This window comes from Suncus etruscus, chromosome 4, assembly GCF_024139225.1.
Source record: "Suncus etruscus isolate mSunEtr1 chromosome 4, mSunEtr1.pri.cur, whole genome shotgun sequence".
In the NCBI taxonomy this organism is placed as follows: Eukaryota; Metazoa; Chordata; class Mammalia; order Eulipotyphla; family Soricidae; genus Suncus; species Suncus etruscus.
In genome coordinates, this window is record NC_064851.1 from 42,062,145 (window position 1) to 42,082,041 (window position 19,897).

The 19,897-nt window shown below is 36.3% G+C and overlaps 1 protein-coding gene across 1 annotated transcript; it reads right to left on the reverse strand.

Annotated features, from left to right (window-relative positions):
• Positions 1-1,288: 1,288 nt before the first annotated feature.
• Positions 1,289-18,846, reverse strand: LOC126007038 (guanylate-binding protein 5-like). Its single transcript, XM_049772555.1, has 11 exons — positions 18,794-18,846; positions 14,775-14,983; positions 13,845-13,972; positions 11,662-11,771; positions 11,209-11,399; positions 10,294-10,536; positions 8,972-9,252; positions 7,195-7,407; positions 5,992-6,094; positions 2,901-3,082; positions 1,289-1,411 (listed from the first exon to the last, which is right to left on the reverse strand). The coding sequence occupies exons 2-11, from the start codon at positions 14,962-14,964 to the stop codon at positions 1,289-1,291; spliced, it is 1,764 nt and encodes a 587-aa protein (XP_049628512.1). The 5' UTR covers positions 14,965-14,983; positions 18,794-18,846.
• Between the last annotated feature and the right edge of the window lie 1,051 nt (positions 18,847-19,897).

Consider the following 19,897-nt stretch of genomic DNA (forward strand, 5'->3'; position numbering starts at 1 on the left):
TGTGGTACAGAAATTTCAAACACTATTGCTGGTCCTCAGCTTTTATGATTCATGTTTTTGGATGCTAGGTATTTCAGAAGTATGTGAAAGCATGGGTGGGAATGGGGGAAGTGTGCCCAAACTCACCCCAAAATAGATTATATCATCCCAACTTTAAGATACCTGGAGTTTTGGTCAGATTGGTTTCCCCTCAAAGTCATAAAGGGGTAGTGAAGAAAGGCCAGAGGCAAAGTGGAGATTGTGGGTGATGGATACACCAGGTATGGCTTCAGCAGGACAGCCACTTGGATTGCCATTTCCTCCCAAGATTTCCAGCTTTCAGCTGTGTGGCTGGTCTACCCATAATTTTCACAGCTTAGTTTACAACTCTTTCGAGATCAGAATGAGTCTATAAAGCTGGCAACTGCATTTTTCTAGTGGAATTTCTTACATGATCGCAAAGAACTCATTTAACTTTTCTACATGAAAGTGCACATTAAGTGAATCTCACATATTTGGCACATTACCTAGCATTTCTTAAAAGAATATAAAAACATTGCACAATTATTAAGTCCAATCTAAATTGCCTTATAATCTTAAAAATTAATGAGGGTAAAAGACAAAGAAAGATTCACTTTTCAGTCTAAGCCAAATTTCATTTTAATTGTACCCTTCTCCTCTGGAGATTCTCCATCTCACTAAAAGTTATTTGCTGTCAGGCTCTTCATACACAGACTATCTACTGATCATAATCATGACCATGACCATGGCCATGACTTCACTGTCCATAGATGGAGCAATCTCTAGCCAAAAAAGGAACTATGTACTGCTCCACTATTAAACTAGTTATTTGTCTTGCCTCTTGGTGCATCCCTCTGATTACAAAATCCTTGGTAGAAATAATGCCCAAGTAGGCCCAGGATTTGGTTCAAGCTCTGCCTGACTCTATGAACCTCCCTAAATCACCCACTTTCATTGTTCCCCACTCCCAATTCATATATGGAAGGTTAAAGGAATGACTCTGGGCTCTAAGAGAAAGCTTTCCTTCCTAGTCATAGCCCAGTACCACTCTCAAAGAAAGCAGTAATAAAATGCCCTTTATTTTACACATAATCTTATTAAGTATGAAATAATTTAAATGACTAAACTATAGAAAAACAATTTTTGATCAACTATGAACACCTTACCTTCATGCCTGAGTAAATGGTTCAATATATTTTTATGCATTTTATTTATTTGTAGTTCCCAGATTTTTATAGGTTAGTGACCAGGAACAAAAAACCCCCAGAGAGTTGTGATATGAAAATAATTATTGTAATATGCAACTACTACTACTACTGCTGGAGTGAATATTTCTGCGGAGTTCTTCCATCTGTATTTGAAGTCTTCTTCTTTCCTCTTCAATTCTCCTTCTTTCCTGTTCAGCTGCTTCCTAAAGAGCGAGAAATAAAACATTATTTTAGAAATTATCTTGTCTTTACTAAGAAAGATAGGTCCTGCCCTTTTGCTTTTTGTTTATGTACAATTTAACCCTCACTTTTGAGGGTTAGATTTTATACTTGTATACAAGTGTATACAAGTATACACTTATATATGTTTTCTTTTTTTTTTTCTAGCTGCAAAATCATTATAACTTTATAATCCCTGAAATACTGACATTTCAAGAGTTTGATCCTGAATCTCCTTTCTCATTCTCCTTGGACAATCTGATTCACATCCTTGACTTTAACCCTCATTTACACAGATCTAACTGAGAATTTTAGTTCTAGCACTATTACAAAAAACTGTTACAACTGTTTTGGTGACATCTATAATCAGGTGAGGGGTCTGACTCTTACATGAATACAAATGTTGAACCCACACTTACACGTGTGGAGGAAAGTAGAAAATAGTAAGATCTAAAATTCAAGGTTGACTCTTCAGTTCTTGGCTGTACTTAAAAAAATCTTGAAACAATGTACAGAAAGGTAGACTGGGAGAATCCTGTGCCTAATAAGGGTGTCTACTATGAATTTCATAAGAGATTTTCAAAAGCAAAAAATTGCAGCTCCCACCAATGGGAAAGTGATAATGTGAAATGTTCTGCAATAGAGACATCTGGTGTCTTTTTGGAACAAAACTGTTTTTTTGTTTTTTGCTTTTTGGGCCACACCCATTTGATGCTCAGGGGTTACTCCTGGCTAAGCGCTGAGAAATTGCCCCTGGCTTGGGGGAACCCTATGGGACGCCAGGGGATCGAACCACTGTCCTTTCTTGGCTAGCGCTTGCAAGGCAGACACCTTACCTCTAGTGCCAACTCACCTGCCCCACCAAACTGTTTTAATTAGAAAAATGGGGATCTTATTTTTCTGTTTCAAACAGATCAGATTAGAATATACAAAACATTAAAAGACAAGATAAAATCAAGTCTGAAAGTTTATAATATGCAAATGCAACAACAATTACTGCATCAATCCACTAATGTACAACGAACTTAACAAGGCAATCTTTGACATTGATCATATTTAATCCCTATGACCCAAGGAAATGACACTAAGAAACAATTAAAAATTTTAAAAGACTACTACACTGGATTAGAAATATATTTGACAAGGTTAGTATTTATTCTATGCCAAATATCATTGTGAATATGATGAATTAATTACTTAAATAGCTCTCATGAAATAAACAATATAAAGTGGATAATAACTGACTCCATTTTCCAAAGTGGAAATGAAGACACAGTGGTTCCAATAATTTGTCGAAACTATACACTTGGTAAATGGAGGAAACAATATTCATAATCATGCTACCTGACTCCTTAATTTTTACCCTGATCCACAGCTGTATGCTTCTTTTACCCCCTTTGCCCCTGTTTTATGCTATCATCCATGCTGAGAGGATAGAGTTCATCAAAATCTTGAGATGAAATAAGTGAATACCTGGAGTGCGCGTTCAATGTTTCTCTGTTGTTCTTCTCGCTGTTGGGCCCTTATTCTCTCCTGTCGGACCCTTTCCATCTCTAGTTGTCGCATGTGTTCCTCGTGGGCTCTTTGCCTCTCCTCAATCCTTTTCTGGTTTGCCAACTTTGCAGCTTCTGCAGCTCTTTTTCTAGCCATTTCCTCTGAGAAACAACAAAATGACAAGTTTCTCTAGAATAAAGTGCTTCCTCTTTGGGTCTCTCACTCTTTTTTCTTTCTTATTTTTTTCTATATATGACATTTTATTGAGGTGCTCTGACTTATAATACTCTTAAGACAGTATCATGAATACATTGTTCCAACACCACACTCAGCATCAGAGTATCCACTTCCCTTCACCAGCATCCTAATGGTCCTCTCACCTACCTCTCTGTCTCATAACTCTGTAATCTTGGTTTCCTTCCACTCTTGTATTTTTTGTTGTTGTTGTTTTTGTTTTTGGGTCACAACTGGCAGCGCTCAGGGGTTACTCCTGGCTCTACGCTCAGAAATCGTCCCTACAGGCTCGGGAAACCATATGGGATGCCGGGATTCGAACTGCCGTACTTTTGCATGCAAGGCAAACACACTACCTTCATGCTATCTCTCTGGCCCCTCCTTCAACTCTTATTTCAAGTTGTTACTACTCCCTAGAAAAATGTCCCAGGCAGCCTTAATACTGCGGGGTCACCAACAAGGGCCAGCTCTAACATGATATCCTGACAACGAGGAAAATGTGAACAACTTGACCTTAGAGCAGATTAGCCTACTTTACCAGCTAACGACAAGACAAAACCAGAAGACTTGTCACCCTTTGGTAGGTCCAAAAGCCAAGATCGCGCTTTACAGATGACTGGCTGCTAGAACCATGACCAGACTGTATACATCTTGGGTCCAATAAAAAAGCCCTAGTTTAGGGTTTGAACTATGACTTGCACAATAAACATGATCCCCAGTTCCAAAGGTCTGGCAGAGATAATTGTAACGGAATGGGGTTTCTGGAAGCACAAAGAAAGACGCTATCCTAGGTGCCATCCTAGGTTCAGCGCAAAGACCAAGATCACCAACTACAGAAGAAGGATTAAAATGACGCTGAGGGAACAGAACCTCTAGAACCACAAAGACTGACTTCATCATAAGTCCCACCTCAGGATCTGTGCAGATACTGAGACCTCTAGACACAGAGGTCTGATTGTATCACCCAGGACAAAGCAGAAGTCTTCCACACACCACAAAAGCACCACCGGGAGAGTAAATGATCCTGAACAGAGTCTATAGTTGATCCCATGACAATATACTCCAAGGACGGAGAAACCCCATATTTCTTAGGCCAAGTGAATTCCTTTTCGAATGACCCCAATATTTACTGTGCCAGGGCAGGAGGGAAAAAACAAAAATACAAAAAGCACAAAACCTTGGTTATTTTTTATATATTATTTTTTATCTTCATTTATTATTATTTTTTTTATTTACCTATCTATTTTTGGTCGATTTCTCTGTTTGGGTGTGATTATTGAAATTGTTGTCCCCAGTTATACTTATTTTTTTCTCTTCCTTTCTTTTCTTTCTTTATGTGCTATGCCATGTTTCTTATTTCAAGACCATGGCGTGTGTTTTTTTGTTTTTGTTTGTTTGTTTGTTTTTCTTTGTTTTGTTTTTGTTTGTTTGTTTGTTTTTTGTGGTGCTTATCAATATAGCTGGAGTCCTCACTGGATATTTGACACTTCTTTTGGTACTGGGGGAGTGTTTCACCTTCTTTTCTTCCTTCATCTCTCAAATCGTTGATGAGAGCCCCTAGAAGGATGCCGCCCATTTTCGGCGTATTAGACTCTTACCCCAGTTTATTACTTTTCTCTTTTTCAAACAAAACCATGCATCTTGAACTAGCTAGTCCTGCCTCCAGGTAGAGGGGGAAATAAGGGAGACATCAAGACCAAACAGGTGCAAGACTACTAAGTAGTAGGTCAGATACAGAGGGGACCACATATTCAAGCCACCCTGGGAGTGAGGGAAGAGGAAATGGGAGGGAGGACAAAAATGGAGGTGTAGGGAGGACAATTTGGCGATGGGAATCCCCCGGATTTTATGTAAATATGTACCTAAAATAATATTGTCAACAAATGTAAGCCACTATGATCAAAATAAAAATTATATTAAAAAAATAGAAAGAACTCTCACCCAAAAAAAAAAAAAAAAAAGAAAAGAAAAATGTCCCAGGAACTGTTTTTTTTTCCTTTCCGGTAAACAAATACAGCTGTGATGGAAACTCTATTCAGAGAAAACCTGAAGAATTGAGAATAATTGTTGTTTGGTCAATAGGCTTAAAAAGTGCTTATCATCATAGTTTATCAAAAATGCAAATTAAAAGAAGAATGAGGGGCCGGTGCGGTTCCGCTAGAGGTAAGGTGTCTGCCTTGCCAGCGCTAGCCTAGGATGGACCATGGTTCCATCACCCGGGGTCCATATGGTCCCCCAAGCCAGGAGTGACTCCTGAGGACATAGCTAGGAGTAACCCATGAGCATCACCGGGTGTGGCCCAAAAAAACAAAAAAAACAAACAAAAAACAACAACAACAAAAAAGAAGAATGAGGTAATATCACACACTAGTGAGAAGGGCCTACATGACAAAGACCATAAACATTAAGTGTTGTTGAGATGTGGTGGAAAAGGAACTCTCATTTACTATTGGAGTGGCTGTTACATAGTTCAGCCTCTCTGGAAAACTATTTAGAGACTACACAAAGCGCTGCAAATAATATATCTATGTGTACCAATGTTCATCACAGAACTATTCGCAATAGCCAAGACCTGGGAGAAAAGTTCTGAACAAAAGATAAATAAACAAATAAATTGTGGTGTCTGTATTTGTGTGTATACATGCATATATATTTTTATATATGCATGATAGAATAATATTCAGTTAGAGAATAGAGAACATTTTAAGTTTGCTGGAACTTGAATGGAATTGTGTGTATGTGTATGTATAATAATATTATATAGTATTATATAATAATATAATAAAATAATTTTTTAAATATAGGAATTTATGGAATTCTTTTGGTTTCTTCTCACCATCCAACTGCTTTTGCTTGGCTGTGAGAGTCTGGTCTGTCTGTAGAATGGCATCACTCGTCGCCTTCTGGGACTGTAAATATTTCTGCAGAACTTCCTCAGCCTAAAAATCCCCAAAAGAATGTATTAAGAATTAGTAAATGGTTATTAAAAAATTCTATAAATAGATCCTTGGGTGTTTCTGTTTTTGTTTATGATTTTTGTCTTTGCAGCATCTTCTCTTGCCAGAGCACTTTAGAACTTTATATACTAAAGATTTGGGTATAGATAGAAAATACTATAACTTGGGTTTAAAAGACTGTTAGGAATATAGAAAATATGCTCTATTTCTCTGTGTCTGTCCACCAGTCTGTCTGTCTCTGAGCATCAGTATGTCTGTCTTTGTCTCTGTGTCTCCGTCTCTGTCTCTCTCTTCCTCTCTATGACACTAAGTCACAAAGGACTCATTGAGGGGCCGGGCGGTGGCGCTGGAGGTAAGGTGCCTGCCTTGCCTGCGCTAGCCTAGGACGGACCGCGGTTCGATCCCCCGGCGTCCCATATGGTCCCCCAAGAAGCCAGGAGCAACTTCTGAGCGCATAGCCAGGAGTAACCCCTGAGCCACAGGGTGTGGCCCAAAAACCAAAAAACAAAACAAAACAAAAAAAAAAAACAAAGGACTCATTGAGTCTCGAGATTTGTTCCCATGGAGTACAGAGAGAGTCTTTCTGAGAACAAAGTGCATAGTGAAAAAAACAGAATGGGGAACTGTTCTGGGTTTTGAGGGAAAAAGGGAGATGTTAAAAATATTGCTTAAATTTAAGAATATAGCAATAATTGCAATATTTTGTCTTTGGTTCATCTAACTCATAAAATTAAAATAATTTCTTTTTATATAGGTACCACCCCAATATGTTCAGGGGTCAGTAGGCACCAGAGTTGGAACTCAGTACATTGAGCACTCCAGGTACATGCTCTACCATTTGTTGGGAAGATTGTCAATACCTCATTTTCTTAAGTTAGTTTTAATTTTTAGGATTCTGTCAAAGGTGGTAAAAGATCCCCCTGCTACAATAAATGTTGATGGCTACAATAGACACTTGCTAGCTAGGGGTAATAGTTTCTTTCAATTCCATAGATATCATTAGTGCATAATTTTCTACTGGGTTTTTATTTAAAAACACTTTCTCACAAGTTTCAGAAAGTTGTAGTTAAAATGAGGGATACCTGTACTCCTTTCATGGGCTCCTGATAGTATTTTGCCTTCAACTCTTCAGTCTTCTGAATGAAGAGGCAATGTCCCCCTGACTTGGAATAAATTCCTTGTTTCACACTATTTTCTAGAGGACCAAAGATACTCTGAATTAGAGCCGAGCAGCGATCAGATGATGCCTTCAAGTTCTGCTTATTAAAGTCATCCAGTTTTGCTTGTAGTTGCATCTGCAGAGACAAATGTCCATGAAAATAAATGTCATGGATACCTCAACATTTTAGAATAGGGCTTTTTAACGCTCAATGGCAAAATGCATGCCTTGCATGAAGAAAATAGATTTAGATTCCTGGAACACACAAAAACACATGCACTAACATATCTACAAAAGAAACTTTATGTATTTTTTTTCTGGAGCTCTAAAAGACCAATAACTCTGGTCTTTTAGAAGAAGGTTCTTTGTAGCAAGCCTGGAAAATTGAGACTGGGATCTTCTAAAGCCAGTTTCTCTTTATATTTCTGATGATGTTGTGTTCTTCAGACTGCAAATTTTTAACATACAGGTATGTGTTTCTGATGTTGAACATCAAAATCCCTCAATTACATTATTCTTTTTTTTAAGTAAGATCTAGATTTTTATAAATGCTTTAATATCCAGTATTATATGGAAAGAGAGGATGCAATTTCTTCTCAGCTAGGTGTCATGAAATTATAGGCTAAAAAGCTACTAAATGATATTGTGAAGATATAAAAGATATAATCTATTAGTATATCAGTTCAGCAGTTCTGTGTTATATTAACAGAAAAGGAGAATTAACACTATAATTAAAAATTATTTAGGTAACATTGATTTATCTATGTTGTATGTTTAAGTTTCAGGAATGCCTTTTCTCCCTTCTTCAGAAGTAAATTTCCAAACCACACCTACAACAAAAAATGCTGAAATCCCTAACCACATCAACGCAGTCTCTACAAATTCTGTGTCCTCTCTGTCCTTTATCTGGTAACTTCAATTAGTAATGTGAAACCATGGATATGTTTTGTCTGTTCCCTTGCTTTGTTGCTTCTTGTTTTTTTTTAGGATTATACCCTCCAACTTGAATAAAAAATGTTTTGTTTGTTTGTTTGGGGGCCACACTCTGTGGTGCTGAGAGTTACTCTTGGCTCTGCATTCAAGGGTCATTCCTGGCGGTGCTTGAGATACCAGAGTTCGAACCCTGGGCAGCTGCAGGCAAGGCAAATGCTCTGCCCGCTGTATTATGGCTCCAACTCAGTGTTCTTTAAGGGATGATATTTCTTTCAAAAATTTACACAAGTATGTAAATGGTGTTGTGAGTATATGAATATTTCAGAAAGTTTAGGACCCATAGTCTTTACATATTTACTTGTTTACTTTCAGAGTAACATTTTTATCTTGAGCACTTAAGTGATAATCATTCTTTTTAGTCTAGAAATAATTTCTTTCCTTTCTTAATTTGTCAATTTTCTTTTCATAACAATACTTTGCTCTCCATTGTCTTTAAGCCACATGAAGTAAGTCAAAATAATATTAATAAATAACAATAAACTAATAGTAGTAGGGCCAGATAATACAGCAGTAAAGTGTTGACCTTGCATTTAGGTGATTTGGGTCTGGTCCTTAGCACCACATATGGTCCCTCAATCCTTGTCAGGGTTGATCCCAGGGCACAAGCTAGGAGTAAGACCTAAGCATATATAGCTAAGTTATAACTCACTCTGCTCTCCAAATAATAATGGTAATAATAATAACAAAATAACAACAACAATAATCACCTCTAATTCTTTTTTGAAATTTTGATCCTCATCATTAAAAGAGTTTTTCAAGAAGATTTCCAAGGCCTCTTTTTCACTGGCTCTGTGTAGGTCCAGCAGCTCTGAATGACTTTCTGTGGGAAACTTCACCTTCTGGTCCATCTGCTGGGTATAACGGGCAATGGCCCTTTGCACTGCTTCAGAGTTTTTGATCTGAGCCAATGCTGAGATTGAGTTCTCCATGCAGGGCAGATCTCTGCTGCTGATGACCTTGGTATAGGTGAGCACCAGGTTCTCTAGATCTTGACAGAGTGAAGAAATTCGTGTATTATTTATAGAAAAACAGGACAAGTCATAAACTGAGACTGTTAATTTAACCATAAATTGCCTAACGTTTTTGAATATTCCATAGTGTCCAATGGAACCAAATAAGTTCCTTAGAGAAATTATATGACCAAGAAACATTCTGTTCTTTCTTTTGGAAAAAAAAAGTATTTAAAGGGGAAACTCAAGATGTCTGAATTTTTGTAGAAAAATAAGAAAATAGTTACGTAGTTACTAATATTTATTTAGTTAAGCCTTTGCCTGTTTATTTTATTTTCTCACCCCAAGGTACCTATTCCCTTCAAGATTTTATTTTTTTCTTCAACTTTAGAATGTAAATCTGTTATAAATACTACCCTATTCTGACAAAGCACATACTTAAAAAATTGGACTAGGTCACTTTCGTTATTTTCGGGGGAACTTTCTCATTTGTCTTTGCCATTTATACTTTTGTTTGCACTCACTTTCCTTGTAGCAAAATGTTATAGAGCTTTTTAGATATAGAGTTTTGATCAAAAGTTGGAGCAAGAAGCTCACTTATATTTCTTTTAGAATTCTATCTAGACAACATATGCTTCTCTCCGATGTTTTTTAACAAGGAAGTTCTATTTCTATAAACTTCATACCTTCCTGTTCTTGTACATATCAAAAGCTATAAAACGTATGAATTCATTCTGCTGGTGGAACAAATGCTACAAAACCAGTGGTATTAGTGTACTTCAACAGTAGACCACTTCTGAATAGGAGTTCTTTATTTGATTATTCTTCCAGGTTCTATTTCTTTTTTTATAGTAATATAGAAGTGTTACTAAAAACACACACAAGAAATGTTACTGGTACTCAAAGAATTTAGTAAGTACAATATATTGTTGTGTATAACGTATAACAAATAAAAATCTAGTATGATTTTATTGTTACAGCTAATTATGCATTTTAATCACTGGCAATGGAAGCTGAGACAAACCAATGTACCTACTACTTATGTTGAATTAAAGAAAAATCCTCTAAAAGTTACTCACCAGACCCATTGACCTGAATGCCTGCTGAATGAGATTTAGTCTTGGAATTTCTGAAAATGTAGGAACAGAAATCTGTCACCTGTAGTACAAATTCAGGATCCAGCTCATTATTATCCAATACCTCAAGCTGGGCAAGTTTTTTTCTGTGAGCTGGAGAGTCAAAAATAAAGCATTTCCTTCTTGGAAAAAATTTCTGTATACACAGACGGGGCAAATTGAAATTCTGAATACTTTGATCAGTACCTGAAGAGGAAAACATAGGACACATTTAGTATGGTATTACTATTTTTAAAATGTTTTCCTTCAGTAAATTACCAAGAGATGTTAAAAAATCTGATGAACCCTAAGCAGAAAGTTAAAAGAAAAAAGGAAGTAAAAGAGTCAGTGAAAGAAAAACAGTATTAATTTTCTTCAGAAATGGAGTGGCAAGATAATTGAATATTGAACTATTAATGATCAATTATTAATATTATTATATCATATAATATTAATATATTAATTAATTTTTTTGTTTTTTTCAGGCCACATCCATTTGATGCTCAGGGGTTACTCCTGGCTAAGTGTTCAGTAATTGCCCCTGGCTTGGTGGTCCCATATGGGACGCCGGGGGATCGAACCGCGGTCCTTCCTTGGCTAGCGCTTGCAAGGCAGACACCTTACCTCTAGTGCCACCTCATTGGCCCCAATAATAGTAATATCATAAATATTGAACTTATTAAAGTTTGACATCAAACTAAAGATAATTTATCTTTAAAGATAATTAATAAGTTCAATATTAAATTATCTTGCCACCCCATTTCTGAAAAAAATCAATTGATCAAATGAATAAATGTTGGCATCTGTAATTTTTACTACCACATACAATACATATCTCTTGTATTATTCCTCCCATCCTCCTTCTAATGTCCCTGTTACCTTGCTTTGGCCTCAATGAGTTCTCCAGATATTCATCTGCTGTGATAGATTGTCCATCTTGTTCTAAGTCTAGAAAGAAATCTCTCAGAGTCCATACTAAATCTGGAAAGATGCTCACATCAGTTTCATTTTCAACCACATCAAGTTCAGGTGAGATTGTTCTGAGCAGATCTGACACTTCTGTTACATAACTAATAGGCAACTAAGGAAAACTGGAGGGAATATGATTGAGCATAAGTTTTATTTAATTTTATGCCTCCCACTAATTTTATATTCACTTTAGTTCATAACCAATTATTCAATCAAGCAGTGAATATGTGAACTCTTTATTCTTGAGTTTTAATATTAATTAAATTTTTATTGTTTTCATTGATTCATAGAGACTAAATACAGATGGGAAAACAAAAGTGTCTTCTTTGGCTTTTGAGGCCATCCAGAACCACAAAAGGATACTACAGTAGATCAAGTGCTTGCTGGTCAATTTTGTTCATGGTATTATATACAAAGGTGCTACTCAGCAGCATTGCAAGTACAAAGATCTGGGTATCATTCTTGTTGTCACCCTAGAATTCAAAACAAGCATATTTTTCAGAACAAGTGACATGTCTTATGGCATTTCCAGAGAAGCAGTTGTTAAAAAACAAATCCCCTTATCTAAAAATATTAAACAAGACAAAATTAATTGTGAAATCATAAGAGTGCTTTGTGATTAGTATTGATAATCTTATATGGACTCATATTATTTATCATTTTTTAGTTTGGGCCCATACCTAGCAGAGTGCATAGTACTTATTCTTGGCCTCACGCTCAGGGATCATTCCTGGTAGGTGCAGGGAACCATATATGTTGCCAGAGATCGAACATGGGATGGCAGCATGTAAAGCAAATGCCCTATCAGCTGTACTGTTGCCTTATTCCAGACTCATACTTTTAATTCAGTGATCTCTGTTACAACTAATTATTCATTAAAATTCTGGTAGTTAGGGCCAGAGCAGTGGCGCAAGCAGTAGGGTGTTTGCCTTGCACGTGCTGACCTAGGATGGACAGCGGTTCAATCCCTGGCGTCCCATATGTTACCCCAAGATAGGAGCAATTTCTGTGCTCATAACCAGGAGTAACCCTTGATCTTCACCGGATGTGGCCCAAAAACCAAAGGAAAAAAATGTCAGGTAGTTAGAGGTAGGAGTGAGAGTAGTGGAAAGGGTCTTGGCCTTGCATGTGGCTGACCCATGTTCAATCCTCAGCATTCCTTATGATCCCCTGAGCACTGCCAGGAGTGATCCCTGAGCATAGAGCCAGGACTAACTCCTGAGCACTGCCCGGTGCCCCTGCCCTGGCCAAAAGCAAGTAATGAGCATATTTAAAATCATGTTTTTGGGTGAGATCATTTTAGCAGGTAGATGGTAGTACCCTAACATACAACTACCTGGATTCATTACCTGGATAATCCAAACCCATCAGGAGTGACCCCTTAGTGCTCAGCCCATAGTAAACCCTGAAGTATTGCTGGATGTGGCCCAAATATAAAAAAAAATCAGAATATTTATTTGTGTAAAATAAAGTTGATTATGTACATAATACACATATACAGGGAATTTATACCCAGGGTAGCTCACATCATTATCTAATCTTCCATAAAGTACTTTCAGATAGGTTTATACTTATGATGTCTGTATTGTAGATAAGAAAACTCAAATACAAATTTAGGTTGGCCATTTTCAATTTGTGATAAATCAAAAGACAAAGGAGAAATAAAGAAGGAAGTTAAAGAGAAAGATCCAATTATACACAGAAGTCAGCTTATACTAGGACAGTGTGATAGTACAGCAGGTAGGGTTCTTGCTTGCTTTCTACCAACAAGGGTTCATTTCCTGATACCACATATATTCACCTAAGCCCAACCTAGAGTGGTCTCTGAGCACAGAGCCGAGAATACGTCTTGAGCACAGCTGAGTGTGGGCCAAAACCATCATCATCACCACCAACATATTAGTCCAAAAGAAGCCAGCTCATATCACTGATGAGAGCTGGATGTGTATTTTTGTTCTGAACTCTGAATTTAGTAACTTCACTTCAATAGCCAAAAGTCAATTCTTATGGAAGATCTGGAATACTGGCAAAAACTATAAACCAAGTCTTCCCTGATATCCTTGTTGGTCTTATTGTTAAAATTTACCAGTATAGAAATAGGAAAAATCTCTTGAATTTTCTGCTCAAATGAGAAGATGATAAGACCAATGCTTGGGAAAGGTTTGAGGAGATTTATTCTTGCTTGTTCAAGTCACATCAACTAGTGTCATGATTTGAATTCAATTTCCTCTCAGCTAGAGTCAACTATTAAACACTTGTCTCTGTAGATAGGATTATGACAATTTAATTTGCATTTCATTTCTACATTTCTATTAACAGTCCAGCTTCACATTATTAAAGATGTTAAATTGTTAAATATATTACAATTCTAGTCCCAATTATGATTCTGGGTTATCAGTACCTTTTCCATTAGATTTTAAATATTGATGGAAGAAGGGGAAAAAAGTTATACTTTCCTCAAGTGAACGATTAAAAAATTAATACAACATTCCTGCAGGATGTGTAGAGATGAGTTAGTTAACCAAAGAGGAATCTTTGATCCTTACCTTCTCTATATCTCCTAATCCCTCTGTATCAAGAAGTACTAAGGTGTGGTTTGGCTTCTCAGGATGAGGCATACACCACATCCAGATTCCCTTGGTGTGAGACTGTATTGTGGATCCAACTGAAAAACCTGCAAAGGGAAGTGAAGTGAATAGGTTGTAATAGAGGAAGGAAGCTGGAAAGTAAGATAACTGAAGTAGGAGTTCAATTCAGTTTAGAAAAGCTGTCAGAAAGTACACAACAAACCTGAAAAACAAGAGAGGCAAGTAAAACTATAAGAATATCAAGAACTAAGGAAAAAAAAGAAAAGAAAAGAAAAGAAAGAAAGAAAGAAAGAAAGAAAGAAAGAAAGAAAGAAAGAAAGAAAGAAAGAAAGAAAGAAAGAAAGAAAGAAAGAAAGAAAGAAAGAAAGAAAGAAAGAAAGAAAGAAAGAAAGAAAGAAAGAAAGAAAGAAAGAAAGAAAAAAAGAAAGAAAGAAAGAATTACAGGTTGGAAATTAGTTATTCTTTTATTTTACAAAACTATCAAACTACTAGGCTTATAATATCTCATAATTACATATATAGAATTTATTCCACTGATATCCTACTCTTCTGATTGGAAAATACTGTGATAATTGTATAATGGTACAAGAGAAAAATACTGATTTTCAGTTAGAAACAGATCTCTAATATTTATCTATGGCCTACTCTTGTGATTGGAAAATACTGTGATAATTTATAATTATACAAGAAGAGAAAAAAACTGATTTTCAGTTAGAAACAGATCTCTAATATTTATCTACGGGAAATAAGCAGCCAGCTGTTGTCTCAACATTAGCTTTCAACATTACTACACATCTGCAACTTTCTTCTCTCACACCATCATACTTAGTGATTGTTATATGGGCGCATACAAAGAAAATGTACCATAACTTTGCTAGTGTCACTCACCCTTCATCTTCTGAGCCAGTTTGTTCATAAGGTAAGATTTGCCTGTGCGATAGAGACCTACAATAGCCACCACATCGAGAGGTTGTGTAATAGCAGACAGGATCTTCAGAGCTTCTGGATTGACCACCAGATGTCCATTGTTGTTCTCAATAAGGCACAGGGGGTCTGACATAAAACCCCCTGCATCCATGTTGATGGTGTGATCTTATCTGTAGGGGAAAGAGTCAGGAATAAACAGAAAATTTCAGTCTTCAGGGGTTGGAGCAATAGCACAGTTTTTGGGTAGGGCATTTGCCTTGCACAAGGTCAACCTTGGTTCGTTCCCCCACATTTCATATAGTCCATAGAGCCTGCCAGGAGTGATTTCTGAGTGCAGAGCCAGGTGTCATACCCTGAACATTACACCTACACATTGAACACACATTGACATTTGAACACTTCCAGGTATGGACCAGAAAGCAAAAAAAAAAATTTTTTTATTTTGTTTTTCAAGCAAAGGAGGTCACTACTTTGCTTCCTGAACAGGGGGGACATACTATTCTTCATAATGGCCTAAGTTTCTAAAGAAAAAGAAAGACATTCAAGAGCACTTATAGTAAAATAAGTGCAGAGCATTTTAAAGGGATAAAATAGAAATAAAAAATAGATTTCTGACTCTTACCATTGATGTATATTTAGAAAACAATTGTGGGCCCGGAGAGATAGCACAATGGCGTTTGCCTTGCAAGCAGCCGATCTAGGACCTACAGTGGTTGGTTGGAATCCCAGTGTCCCATATGGTCCCCCGTGCCTGCCAGGTGCTATTTCTGAGTAGACAGCCAGGAGTAACCCCTGAGCACCACCGGGTATGACCCAAAAACAAAAACAAAACAAAAAAAAAAAAGGAAAAAGAAAACAATTGTTTAAATTCAATCTATTCTTAGTTTAAAGCTGACTTTTTGCCACTCGTTATTTGATTATTTCTTAGTTGTTATATCTGTGAATTCCTGGATAAAATCTTTATGACTATTCTTTGAGTGCTATACTTCTTGTTTTTAACTTTACCAATTTCCTTTTTTTAAATGTATATTAAATTTATATTTCAAAATAATAAACACATAAGTAATAATATATATAATATATATTATATAATGTATATAATATATAATAATATAATAAGTAATATTTATTTGTAAAAATTATGTTTCAATATTCAATAGTTATTCATGTGATTTCTTCAATTAAAAGTTTAATACATGATCATGATGAAGGAGAAAGTATATAAAAGTACTTAATTATAATTTTAATAATAATACTTAAGTATTTATGTTCTAATTTCTGAGGATAAATTCCTTTCACCTGAAAAGTTTTGTAAAACATTTCTAACTATTTGATATTAAGTAAATGTTCGCATTCTTGCCTCATTTATTCATCAGGAATAATTTTCTTAAAGAAAAAATAATTTCAGGCCAGAGTGGTGGTGCAAGCAGTAGGTTATCTGCTTTGCACGTGCTAACCTAGGATGGACTGCGGTTATATCCCCCAATGCTCTATATGGTCCCCCAAGCCAGGAGCTATTTCTGAGTGCATAGCCAGGAATAACCCCTGAGAGTCACCAGGTGTGGCCCAAAAACCAAATAAATAAATAAATAAAATAAAATAAAATAAAGAATGATTTTCTAGGCCCAGAGAGATAGCATTTGCCTTGCATGCAGAAGGATGGTGGTTCAAATCCCAGCATCCCATATGTTCCCCCGAGCCTGCCAGGAGCTATTTCTGAGCGTTGAGCCAGGAGTAACCCCTGAGCGCTGCCCGTGTGACCCAAAAACAAAAACAAAAAAGAATAACATTTTTCAATTTTGGACATGATTATTATAGATACTAAAACTTAACTGTCTCTTTGGCCTTTGTTTTACATTGAAATCTTATAATAAACAGGTTGAGATTTCCTTAAAACCTCACTGTAATATTACTTTTTAAAAATTAAATTTTTTTTTAAATTTTTAAAAGGGATACCCTTCTGAGCCTCCCATGCTTCCCAATAAGTTCTTCAATGCCTTTGAGATCTTCCAGGAGATAGATAATAAAAGCAGAGACTGCCTGGGAACAGATAATAGGAAGTTCATTGCAAATGATAAGAGTTCCAGTTTATAGGGGTCAGTAAGTGCTTAGACTAACACAAATCATATGATTTTACATATAACAATGCCAAGACTTTTTACATCAAATCCACTTCAAATATAACATTGACATCTTTGTAAAGTTCTGATTTCTGACTTGTGTACAGTATGTACAATAATTTTTAGATTAAGAATATACTAAGACCTGACACTAGTATTCTACAGCAAATTGCTTTAACAATAGAAAATATACAATCTATACTTATTTTAGATATTGGAGATTACAAGGTTTTGTGCACTAGGCTGATGTCATTATTAGAAAAATTAAGTAAATTAACACAATTTTTAGACCTCTGAATCTTAGAGTTTATATTTATATACATTAATAAAATTATTCTATACATTGCTTTCCAATACTGTCTAGGAAATATCTTAATAATATTAGGAAAGTAAAGTTCTAACACATTTACAGATGCATTACATATGTCTGCTTACCCTTCAGACATAATTTTCTCTTAACAGCTTCAGAATGTGCTCTGAGATACATTTTTACTAACTATATTAAAACCCCATTACATTTCCTTTTTTGTTTTTATTTTTGTTTTTGGGTCACACCCGGTGGCGCTTGGGGATTACTCCTGGCTCTGCATGCAGAAATCGCCTCTGGCAGGCTTAGTGGACTACATGGGATGCCAGGATTCGAACCACCACCCATTCTGGATCAGCTGCATGCAAGGCAAACACCCTACCTCTATGCTATGGTCTGGACATTACATTTCTTTTTTTTTTTTTTTTGGGTGGGTCAGGGGTTAATCCTGGCCCTATGCTCAGAAATTGCTCCTGGCAGGCTCGGGGGACCATATAGGATGCTGGTATTAGAGCCACTGTCCTTCTACATGCAAGGCAAACACCCTACCTCCATGCTATTTCTCCAACCCTTACATTTCTTAATAAAATTCAATACAAAAGTAAAATCACAATCATAATCATTAGTTTGGTTGTTTCTTCCTTCTATTCTTTGGCTACATCCAGGATGTAGCCATATGGGATGCTGGGGTTAGAGGCCTGATCAGTTGCACAAAGCAAGTGTCCTCCCCACTTGTCTATCTCTCCAGCCCACAAATTCTACTTGAAGTTTTGAGGTAAGGCACAACTGATGTCCTGCATCAGTTTTGAAACATGAATCTGTATGGTGTTAATCACTCAATATCATATGATTATTTCTGAAAATAAATGTAAGTAAATATTTATTTTATTTAGTATAGCCCATAGCTTAAGAAAGAGAAAGAGAGCAGTGAAAGTGAAGCATCATGATGGGAAATTCCAAGAAACATAAAACACTGCTTCAGAAGTGCAAGTAACATGATTTCTTAAAGAAATATTTCAGTCATACAATTATTCTTGTCCTTGGTATTGTGGATAACTTTTTGTGTGTATTTGTTTTTTCAGGAAGAAAAAAAATTCCTATCAAAAAAGATTAAGCAGAAATCAAATAATGAGCTAAATAAAGCAAATAAACAACCAAAGAAAGAGTAAATGAACTTGCTAGATAGCATTGAGGGCTGAATTCAACAATTGTTGAATTAAATGACTCACAACTTAGATGGAACCGAGCAATAGAAACTAAAACCAACACAAATGTCATAAGAAGTGAGATCCTAAAAATCAAAGCTAGATAATCTAGTTGTTTTAAAATAAAGGAGTATGTCTTCTGACTAGATACAAAAATTATAATAAAACATGGCTGTTTTCCTGAAAGTTGATTTTATTGTTATATCAGGCTTTCTACTCATTTCAATAAAAACTTTATCCTTCACCTTAAACTATGTACACTATCAAACTATTGCATCTTATCACTCTTTCTCATGGAAGTAATAGGTCAGATCCTTAGTATTTTCCCACCCTTGCTCCCAGTCTTACCTTATAAAAGCAGTAGCAAAGATCTTTTAGAGCTACTTCAGCTCTAAAAGTTCAGCTTGGTAACAGTTGGAGCTCTTCCTCAAAATTTGCTCTTTTTAACTTCTTTACCCAATAGGATGGGTGGAGATTTGGGGATTTCCTAAATTTGTAATTACAAACCACCCAGGCTTCCTCACCCTCTACGTGAAGCTAAATGATTACAAAGAAACAGAAACTGAAAGGAAAAAGCATTTAAACATTCCCGATGGAAAAACTGAGATCATAAGTTTCCTCTTGAGTTTTCTCTGGTTTCATTTCCTTATGAAACTTATGGTCTCAATAGTAGCACAAGTTCTACACAAAGGGAATTTCTAAATAAAAACAGTTGACTGTTGCTTGGTAGTTGGGCAGGTAACTTAACATGAAGGGAGGAAAAAAGGGAGGAAGTGGCCTTGAGGGGGCAGTCAACCTACTTAGATCACCACAGATCAGTTCTGCCTTATAGGATTCAAGCAGATAACCGGACCTATGCTGAAAGTCAAAGACCACCTTTCATAATGCAAAATACAAAGGGGAGTTTATTCCAGCTAGCTGGGGCACTTTGTCATACAAGCCAAAGGTCCTGTATGAAAGTAACATGTGGTTATATAGAGTTAACAGGCTTTAGCAGGCCAAGTATTTCATTGCTTAATATAAACAGTTTAACTTCCACAGTATACATGATTGGTTCAATTTTCATTTTCATTCCCCGAGTCCATCCCTTACACAGGTTCTCATGTCTCACTGATGACCTAACTCCTGCCCCCTCTCCACCCCTTTATCTGATATGATACTATTTGGGCTGAAAAAACAACAGGCTTCATAACAAGGAAGCCTTGGCCTGAAAATGTGAGGGGGAGCATCAGTATCTGAGAAGGGAATGGAAGGAGTAAATGAACTTTCAAAAGCAACAGGCTTGATGCTTATAAAAGCTTCAAGGTCTGGGAAATTTTCAAGCTGTTTTAGGCTTGTTCCTTAAGGAGAGTTAAGAGTTTCAGGGTCTTTTGTCTAACATGCCCTAATTTGCCTGCTGTGGTAATAAATCCTTGCCACCTTATTTATCTGAGAACTCAGCCTGGGGTGAAA